Here is a 10,341-nt window from a genome sequence, read left to right on the forward strand (position 1 = left end):
GCAGCGATGGACAAATAACGGTAGCAAACGCTAGAGCAAAACCAATGTTGCAATAAAGGCAGCAAAGGTGTTCTGAACGCTCCTGTTCACAGTGTAAGGGGAGGGGCCCAGGCTCCTGGGGTGCGGACAGGCGGCTTTGTGCTGGGCGGTGGGTCCGCAGGCCAAGCCCAGTGTCCAGCCAAGCACAGCAGGTCTGAGGGCTGTGTCCGCCCCTTCTGCTGGGAAAGCGCTCTCTTTGGCTTCAGAGAGTCGCCTTTCCCTACTCCACGTGGGTGCTGGTGCTCTGCTCGGGGTGCTGCTCCCCCTTCTCCTCTCCTACTGCCCGGGGTAGGAACCCCTGGGGGGTCAGATGTTCTCCCTGGAATTTGGGATTCCTTGGCTGGAAATGAGCCAGCCAGTGACTGTGTTCACGGACTGGATGCCCAAGCCCCTGCTTTGCAGACACCAGCGCTGCCGGGCTCCTGCCCAACCCCCCGGGGTCTCCTCCTTCAACTCTGCCTTCTGCTCCGAGCATCCTCCTGCACCCTGCCAAAAAGTCCTCCATGGCTTGTCAGCCTACATCCGTTCTGGTTTTTGCAATTAAAATCTCCAAGTGAGAGGTGTGCAATTAAATTAATATGATCACAAGAGAACAAGATTGATGCTTTATAAAAGAACAAATCGGGGCGTGGGTAGCCAACCAAGTTTTGGCCTTTAAAAAAGCAAGTTCTTTTGCGAGGCCAAACACTTACGCCAACATGACAAGCCTGGGACGAAACTCTCCTTCAGCTCTCTTCCTGACACGCTCTGGAAAGCACGGCAGAAAGTGAGTTCTGACTGGGTGTTTCAAAAAGGAATTCAGCCCCACAACTTCCCACCACATCTCATCTATTTCTGAGGCGCTCAGCTGTGATGAGCAGGTTCCGGCCACACATCGCCAAGGGTAGGGAACGAAAATGGCGCAAACCAGCACTGAAGCTCTCTTCTGGCAAGTGCAGAGCAGATGAGCAAGGATGAAGTCACCACAGGCTGTTTCTTAAGAATTCCCAGTGATGAACAGTAAATCCACAGCAAAGAGCATCGTCACCGACATGCTTCAAACCTCACCCTGTCTTAGCAACATCTATCTCATCGCCTAAGAATCACCAGGGGAGAATTAAATCTACTTCTCAAGTGATGGAGTCATGTTTAGGGGCTATCCTGCTGACATTCTCCACGGCTGGGAACTTGGGTTGGTGTGACCTGCTGGCCAGGGGCTTGGTGATGACACCGCTCTGTGCCGGGCCCCCTGGCTGAGGTAACAGTGCCCAGCACGGAGCCCACTGCCAGGCAGGGAACCCACCCATCACCCCCGGGCAGGAGATGTTACAGCCGCTGGGACTGCGTGTGAAACAAGGTAGCTTCTGCTCCAGGTGAAAACACAACGCGGCCCTAAGCAGGTGGATGCCACCTCCTGTCCCAGCAGGAGGTGCAGTCCACGCCCTCTTACCTGCGGCTCCTTCTGAATGAAAGCCCTGAACCTATTCTGCTGGGAATGTCAACTTCAAGGGGCAGTCTCACAAAGGGGATAAACGACTAAGTCAAAATAAGGACCCAGAGCCTCCCCTTCCCTTTCCGACTGCCGAATCCTGGAGTTTTGGGAAGCCTAGTGTGGGCTCAGCACAGCCACCATCACCCACTTCTCCACACTCCATCCATGGCAGGTGGTCCCATTCCAGACTCAACCCCGCGTGGACTGAAGTAAGATGTGATGTGCACAGGGAAAAGAAACATGCAGGAACCACCAGGAAAACGTTGAGAGAGAAAAATAAGAGACTAGCTCTCCTGACATTAAAACACACAGAACTTCCAAAATTCAAACTGTGTGGTCCTGGCAGAGACGACTTGTGAGCTAAACCAGGATGTCCAGAAGGGACCCCGATACTGGCAGAAACAGTGCGTGACAAAGGTGGCATCCCAAAGCACTGGGTGAAGATGGGATTTTTTTTTTTTAATGTGGATGTGAGAGGAACCCCAGGTGGAATACAAGCATGACTGCACCATAAGCACCAAGAACACATCAAGAAACCACCACCCTGCAGGGGCCAGGAAACAGATCTGACCTGAGAAACTACAGAAAACAGTATCCTGGCTGCACATAGTGCCAGAATCTAGTCAGTAAACCTGTTTATCACAGGCGCACAGGTTAGCAATTCAGAAAGTACCCTGTGCACACACTAGAACGGATCGAATACGTAAGCCTGTTACAGAGTGTAAGTCCCAGAGGCCTCACTCTGGGAGAAGGAAGTTAAAGATAAGGAAAGAGGAAGATGAAAATGAACTCTGTGCTGCTGACCTGGAATCCAGGGTATCAGTAAAAAGTCATGGTTTTGAAGAGACAGACAGACAGATGTGTGCATATGTGTTAGCATCCACACATATATTTCCTCAGTTTCTCCACTAAGAGGGCCCAGAAGCAATGAGACTCCAGCAGTAATAAGCACACTGGATGCCCAGATCTTGGTTTCTAAACACTTCCCAGGAAAAGGAATCGGGGCGGCTTGCAGAAGTGGAAGAATCCAAAGCCAGGGGAGAAGAAAAGTACAAGATGAGTCAAGAGCAAACATCTTGTAGAATCATAAAGCAAGGAAGAGCTAAAAAAAAGTGTATATATATATATATAAACACAAGAGGCCATGATCAAAAGAGCTTCTAATGGCCAAAACAAAAACAGTTGAAGCAACAAAATAAATAGCGATAGTACTGGATTATAACGCATGGAATAAAAGTATCCATGAGTCCATACTGATGTATATGCCCAATTAAAAATGTAGGTGAAGAAGTGGTAGCTCTTTCTTGCAGTAGAATTCCAATGAATAAATGTAGAAGGAGAGAGAGAAGTAAAAACCATTATTAGGCAAACTCCTCGGAGTCTATTGTTACAGATGAGATATGCAGGTGGATGCCAAAATCAGTGGGCAAAAGTGTAAGGAGTAACAGGATTTGTACAGTCTCAGAGTATCTCCTCAAGACATGTGTTAACTATTGGGGAGAAGTATAAAAGCAGACGTAAGATATAAGAGAAGCTGGCGGAAATCACCTTCACCAAGGGGTCAAGGCCACCGTCCCCCAGTCGGCCACAGTGACATCACGAACCCCGTGATGCAGGCCACAGGAGGGGGCACGTCACTTCCGTGGTTTATACAACTGCAGTCCAACTGTGTGGAAACACCAAATTGAGGGATATTTGGCAAGATAACAATCAATACTCTTTAGAGTTTTCAAGGTCATGAAAAATAACGAAAGACTGGGGAGCTTTCACAGACTGCAGGAGACAAACACAAAGCAACAACACAATACCATGTAGAACGTGAATGGGAACGATAAAAGGAGACTGGTGGAAAACCCGTGAAATTCAAGTAAGGTCTTCAGTTTGGTTAAAACTTTTCTTAATTTCTTGTACTGTTAAAGTGTTACTGTCATTGCACTGTGACATATGGTAACAGGATGCTAATTTCTTACACTGTGATAATGTTAGTATCATTGTACTATGAAATACAGTAGCATTGTACTGATGTTAATTTCTCATCCTGTTACAATGTTAGTACCATTGCGCTATGAATTACAGTCACATTGTGCCAATGTTAATTTCTTGGTTCTGATCATTATGCTATGGTTATGTAAGGCTGGGTGAGGAAAGCATGGAAACTGAATTGTTTTTGCAACTTTTCTCTAAATCTAAAAGCAGTAAAAACATGAGAAGTTTTTTGTTTTTTTAAAGGGAGACTTGCAAGAAAGCAGCCCACCTTTATTGACTCCACTGGCTACAGGCCTTGCACAGATCTCATTTCATCTTATTTGGAGTGGATGCTGTCTTCCTGACGGAACGTAAAGTTATCCTCTTCCACAGATGAAGCACAGAGAGGTCACAGCCTGCCCAAGGTCACACAGCCCCAGAGCTGCCTTCCAGCCTAAGCAGTGAACACACAGCTCTTCTAAGAGGCTCAGGAGGTGCCCTCCCTCCTCAGCACCCCGCGAAGGGCCGATGGGAGTGGAAGCTAGCTTTGGCTGCATTTTTGTTGACATTAACACTACACCCACTCTTCCTTCCCCTGAAGTCCCGTCTCGCTGAGGGAACGGGTGAGCGCAAAGAACAACCTGAACTGGCATCCATTCCTGGTTTCTATTGACAATCTGCAAAGTCATCAGTGAGCCTCCTTTAATGTTGACTCTTTAGAAGCGAAAAACAAAGCACATTAAACAGCTTGTTTGGCCTGGGCTTGGCTGGCTCCCAGGCAGGGAAGGCCTGTGTTCAGACGCGGTGACGCGCATTGCCACTGCTTCTCCCCCTCCAGCGACGAGTTTCTAACAGAGCCTGGCATATTCAGGCCCCAACCGCTGCCTGGCCCGAGCCAGCCACGCACTGGGCCCCGGGTGGGCTGTGCCTGGACAGACAGGACTCTGGCCTCTGCTTCCCTTACAATCCCAGGAGCTGATGCGGGCACCAGTGCACACTTGGTGCCGCTGTGGTGGGGCTGGGGCAGCATCCTTCACAGAATGGGGCGATCAGGGAACTTTGCACTGAAATCTGAAATACTGACAGAAGTTAAATCAAAAGAAAAGCGAAGTAAGTGTTGGAGACACACGGAATGCCCTATGGGAAGGTCTCTCACAGGGAAGGACCCTGAATGTTTGAGCAACAGAAAGGAGATTGGTCTGGGGGATCAGGGTGGAGGGCACAGGGAGGGGCAGGTCCTCGACCCTGACCCAAGTTTGCCTTCCCGTTCTTACCAGCCGATTTCTTATATAGTGGCCACTGGTGGTCAAGGAGTTTGGGTTTTTGTGAGCAGCATTCAAACAAAGCTCGTTATAGAACAAGAAAACTCTCAAGTCTTGTCACTTTGTTTACTTTTTAAATTGCCGAAGCTCACATACAAGTCAGAGCTATTAATAACATGTTCTAAGTTCACACAGCGACCTTTTTTTTTTAATGAAGACCACAAATTGTCCTACAGTCTTGGTCGTTCACATTTAGAACATTCCTTTGAAAAAATCATGGGGCAAAGGTCTGAAGAAATAAACAGCTTCAGTGACCCTCCTAGCCAGGCCTGGGCCTGCTCGAATGGCCCATTTCCAGCCCAGCTCAGAACATGGCCCTCACTCTGGACCCGTGCTCCCAACAGCATCGGCCCGGGGAGGGAGGGGCTGTCCAGCCCCGCGGCAGGAGTCACAAGGCTGCGGTCACACGGGCTTCAAGAGCTGGTGCCCTGTTGTGGAAACTGCAACTCCGGGGCTTCCAGGTGGGTGTTGAGGGCGTGGGCCTTGCTGGGTGACTGCCTGCCACCCCAAACCACTCTGCAAATAGGAGAACTACAGAGCTGTTGCCTCTGGGTATTAGGGTGTTAGCTCCCAGTCTGGTGGCGGACACGAGTTCCTAGTCTAGTGACTGAGCCAGTTCTGGGATCTTGCTGCTCTCTGGGACGGGCCTGCACTCAGGTCAGCGGGAAGGCGGTGTCCTCAGCGCCAGGCTGGAGGGCGCTGCTGGGCGGGGGGGCTCTGGCTGGCTGACTGCTGGTCGGCTTGTGGACACTGTGCATCCAGGAGCTTCTCAGGAGTGAGGAGCTAGCTTGGAGAGCCTGTGAAAAAATCCAGCCAGCTCTCTGCACCCCACCCCCACCTTACTAAGTCTGAAGTGGGGGGCGGCGGGGGCTGCATGTGTATGCTTTCAAAGCCTTCTAGGCAATTTGCCAGCGTTTCCCAAACACCTGGCACCTGCCTGACCAGCTGGCAGAGCAGCCATGGTCTCCTCTCCTCTCCAACTCCCCATCCTACCTAATTATTCCGAGTGAGAGTCAAAATCCCGGAGGGCCCACTGACACAGAGAACCTGGGGTCACCGGGGTGAAAGGAGACTCTGCATGCTGGTGACCATTCCTCAGATTCCGGGAGACAGGAGCCCCAACGTTAGGGATGCTAGGTGCAGCAACTGCACCCTTTTATCCTGTCATGCGGGACCTCAGCTAAAGGGAACATCTGGGTCTCAAAGTCGCATCTGTTGCCCACAGGGGACCATGGCTACAGGTGTGGATGGAGCACAAAGGCCCCCAGCCCAGGGTCCAGGTCGGCCCCGGCGAGTCTCTTCCACTGACGGCCTCCGTCTTCCGCTCTGGAGAAGGAAGAGTCTCCTCAAGAGGAGTTCAGGGCTCCTTTCAGCCTTAAAATGGGAGCTGGGGTAAAACAGAAGGGCGAGGAGGCACTGTCTCCATTCAGTGGAGAATTGCACTTTGCACAGAAGATGGGGAGGCGACCGGGTACTGCCATCGGGTCCCCCGTCCCCCAGTGACAGGCAGAGCAGTGGTCTCCTTCCAGGCCAGCGCAGAAGGCTAACAGGACAGGAGGCGGGAGGAGGCAGGAGGGGCCCATAAGCTGTGGCTCTCTGGGCCGAGTGCGGGCTTGGAGTGTCCACCCTAATCGGGGATTAGTGGGAACTGAGCTGGAAGGAGGGCAGAGAGAGACTCCCACAGGGCTGGCTACCGGGTCAGGACACCCACTCACGAAGCACGGGGGCCTGCCCAGCCACACTGTCATTAGCGCCACAGTGGTGACCGCCCAGGACAGGGGAGGGTGTGTCCCAAGTCAGTAGCAGGATTTATCCAGATCCTATCAGTCTGCAAAACCTTCCATCTGAATTCAAATCAAGCAACATTCCCGGGGAACCAGGGAGAGTGGAGTGACATCCCTCCCCCTCAACACACACACGCACGCATGCACGCACGCATGCACGCACAAACCACCCGACACCACAATCAGACCCAATCTATTCTCAGCAAAACTGTCAGAGAAGACTCAGGGCTGCTTTGTGCTTAAACCTGGTACATTATTGCTCCTTCCGGGCAAGAGTTCTGGAAAAACTGGTGTGTAAGGCTCTGCAGCGCACGGTGAACATCAGAGAACAGAGAAGATGCAACCTACCAAGTCTCTCCCCGTCCCCTGAGCGGAGCCCCTCCCCACTCCCACACAAAGATTCAAGTGCGTGGGGCGAAAGGCTTTCGTCAGAAACCTTCAGGTATTTTCTTCTGTTCTTATCGTTAAGAGCAGCTGCAAATTCCCGAGCAGGGATTTCCTCCTTTCTCTCTCAGCCTCTGGCACGTGGGTAACCGGCAAGCATTCTGTCTACAGCAATCACAGGTTCTCAGCCAATCAGAAAAGGCCAGGGAATGAGGCAGACTGGTTTAAGCAGGACTCTCCCAAACTTATAGGGGGGAGGGTCATGTGTCTGCCTGACTCTGTGAGGATTCCCAGGGTTACAGCCACCACCCTCCAGACCAGTCACCCTACACACACACCTTTTACAACTCATGGAAGCCTGAGAATCAGAACCGGTGGCCCACATCATGTCCCCTGTCTCATCCATCTGGGACAAGACTTTCATCCACTCACAGCTCCAGCCTGCAGCACTCAGCCCCAGAACCCAGGCCCCTGAGCAACCCGCGGTCGGCGACAGAGCTTCGCGGGGAAACGAATCTGTGTTTTCTCACATGGGTGAGGTCACATGGCTGTAGGGGTCCCATGAGAGATGGGGTGGGTCCTCTGGAGAGGGGTCTGCTTCTGGCAGCTGGAACACCGATTCTAGATGCCAAGACAGACCACCATCAAATGACCTTGAAGGCTTTTTTTCACCCAAAAGTTATGGTCATTTTTCTCAGAGTGCAGAACATGGTGCTTGGTTGGACTTACGCTCATTCACGCTTAAAGCTTTTTGAGCTTTTAGAAACCCATGGCTACGTGAGTCAAGGCCAGGGCACAAAGATCAGGCAGAGGGCCCACCGTGGAATATTTTGAAGGTTGATGGTCCAGACACACGGCATTCACTATTTCCAAAGCAAAAGGTCACAGGCTTCTCCACCGAGTTCCCAAGCAGGTGTGGGAACATGCATAGTTGGGAGCAGGGAGAGCCAGCAAAGGCTGCAAGGTACTGCCCCAGACCCACCAGTCCCGAATTCCTCCTATAGAATTCCTGGAAATAGAGGACGTCAGGAGCCTGTCATTAAACCAAGGTATCTTATTAAAAATAAGTCTCCAAGTCATTAACCAGAGAAGGAACATAATCACAGGAGCAGCAGGCAGCAGAGTTCAGTCATAAGCCCCTGAGTTTGGAGAGAGTGCGTAGCTGGGTTCAAATCCCAGCTGTGCGACCCACAAGCTGTGTGACCTTGGGCAGGTTACTTAATCTCTGTTTCCCCACCTGGAAAATTTGACAATGCCTCTGTCCCAGGCATTGAGAGGATTCAGAGACGACATATGTACGGAAAACCCCCAATACAACGCCTGGTGAGTGGCTGGCCCTCAATGGTCACTAATTTTAAACACCAAGGAACGCAAACTTTTTGGAAATAGATTCTGGGTGAAATTCATCTCTACAGATGAACGCGTATTTGGTTCACAGTTACTCATGTATCAGGTGCAAAAGCACTTGTGTCAAACTGAGTACGAGAATCCACCCAGGACTCCAGGAAGGGCAGGGTGAGCTAGAAGGGGGAATGGGTCCCTGGACAAGTCTCTCCAACAGCCAGTCTGTCCCTCCGGTGGAGCCTAAGGCCAGGCACACCTTGCATTTGGTGAATAAAATCTAATCATTTTGTCTGATTCCCCATCAGGGGTCCCGGGTCTCCAGGGTCTTTCTCCTAACTTTCAAGGATGCTCTGCCGCTTGAATCTGCCAAGGGCTGTGGCGAGGCTCCAGGGAAGAAGAGCTCTGCCCTGAACCGGCACCCCGGGATCAGCCGCACCCCGACCCCGCAGCACCACCCTCGCCTTCACAGCAACTCACCCCTTTCCGTTTGGCCTCATCGTTCAGGGCGGTCACCCAGGCGGCCTGCCACTGGCTTCTCCAGCTGTTCAGCGTCAGGATCCAGGCGAGCAGCGTGTCAGACTCCGGGCGCCGGCCCTCGCCAGGCTCCGCCGCCCGCCGCGGGGGCCGGGGTCGCGCCCTGGCCAGCGCCCACTGCGCCAGGTACAGGCCCACCGTGCCCAGGGCCACGACGAACAGCGCCACCAAGACCAGCCACTGGACCTCACCCAGCCACGAGCCCAGGCGGGACATGGTGATGGCGCATACCCGGCGCGCCTCGCCCCAACTTCCCAGGCAGCCCCCGGCCGGGCGCAGAGCCCGCGGGCGGCGAGCTCAGCACATCAGCTCCCGGCCGGCCGGGGCTCGCGGGGGGCGGGGAGGGGGCGCGGCGGGCTGGAACCCGGCGGCGCGGCGGCGCGGGCCCGGGGCGCCGGGAGGCCGGGCGGGGTGAGCGTGAGGAAAGCCCGGCCGGCGCACGAGGGCCACAGCCCGGGACTGCGCCTCCCACCCCGCACCCCTGGCTAGTGCGGACGCGGCGGCCTGCGTTCCCGACCCGGGCGTCTGGGCAGCTCCTCGGACCGCGGCCCCGCGCGCTTCCTCCTGCGCGCGCCGCCCGGGGCGTCCCGCCCGCGGCCCCGCAGTGGCCGGAGGAGGCTCGGGCCGCGGGGCGGGGGAGGGGGCGCGGCCTGCGGGGCGGGGCCGGGGCGGGGCCTGGACCTTCCTTGCGCCTGGGTCGTCCCCGCCGCTTCCCTCACCGCGGCCCGCCCCTCCCGCCCCCTTAAAGGCCCAGCGCTGGGCTGCTCTGTCGTCCCCGCCCCCGCCGCGGCCTCGGCCGCCGCCCGCCACGTGCTGGCGCCGCCGGCTCCCCGCAGCGTCCCCCCCCCGGGCGGTGGCGGTGGGGCGGCGGGGTGTGATCCCCCCTCGGCATTCTCCTGAGCTGACATGTCCCGGGCGTGGCGACGCGAAAGCGCAGGACTTTGCAATTAGTCAGCCCGACCCCAGGGGCTACAGTAGGGCTGGCTGGCTGGGCTTCTGTAGCGTGTGTGCGCGTGTGTACGCGCGTGTGTGCGCGCGTGTGCGTATGGAAGGGTGATTTCTAGGATTACCGTCAGCCCACCGGCAAGACGGTGTCTGGCTTTAACATACTTGGAAAGTCCCTAGAAATCCAGAACTCACACCCTGAAGTCAGGAGGCCCCGGAGCCACGCTCTAAGAGCTACCACGACCACTCCAAGAAGGGTCTCAGAAAAATGCTCATTAAGAAGTGTGTGTGCACGCTGTGCGACACGGCCCCTGCGCTCCTCCCCTTGCGGAATCAGCCCCCATCGTTAGAAAATGCCACAAAACACGGCCCTGAGATTCTCCAAAACCTAATGAAAAGCCTGAATCACAAAACAGTGATTTGCTTTTACTTCTGCACTGTGTGAAGGGGATCCGACCTTGAACTGGGTTGACTAGACGGGGCGCTGAGCCTTCTCTTTCCTAGCTAGGGTCTGCCTGTCTGGTTGGTAACATCAGTGGGGATTCTGGCCCCG

At 54.3% G+C, this 10,341-nt stretch overlaps 1 protein-coding gene across 2 annotated transcripts in view; it reads right to left on the minus strand.

The window, feature by feature from the left end:
- The window catches only part of C2CD2 (C2 calcium dependent domain containing 2), a 50,327-nt gene extending 40,899 nt beyond the window's left edge, over window positions 1-9,428 (minus strand). The window contains exon 1 of one of the 2 annotated variants that reach the window (XM_072969620.1): window positions 8,787-9,428. In XM_072969620.1, the coding sequence (XP_072825721.1) occupies window positions 8,787-9,059 (273 nt within the window). In that variant the 5' untranslated portion in view covers window positions 9,060-9,428. The remainder of the gene's footprint in view (window positions 1-8,786) is intronic. The other variant, XM_072969613.1, reaches the window with a different exon arrangement.
- Between the last annotated feature and the right edge of the window lie 913 nt (window positions 9,429-10,341).

This window comes from Vicugna pacos, chromosome 1, assembly GCF_048564905.1.
Source record: "Vicugna pacos chromosome 1, VicPac4, whole genome shotgun sequence".
In the NCBI taxonomy this organism is placed as follows: Eukaryota; Metazoa; Chordata; class Mammalia; order Artiodactyla; family Camelidae; genus Vicugna; species Vicugna pacos.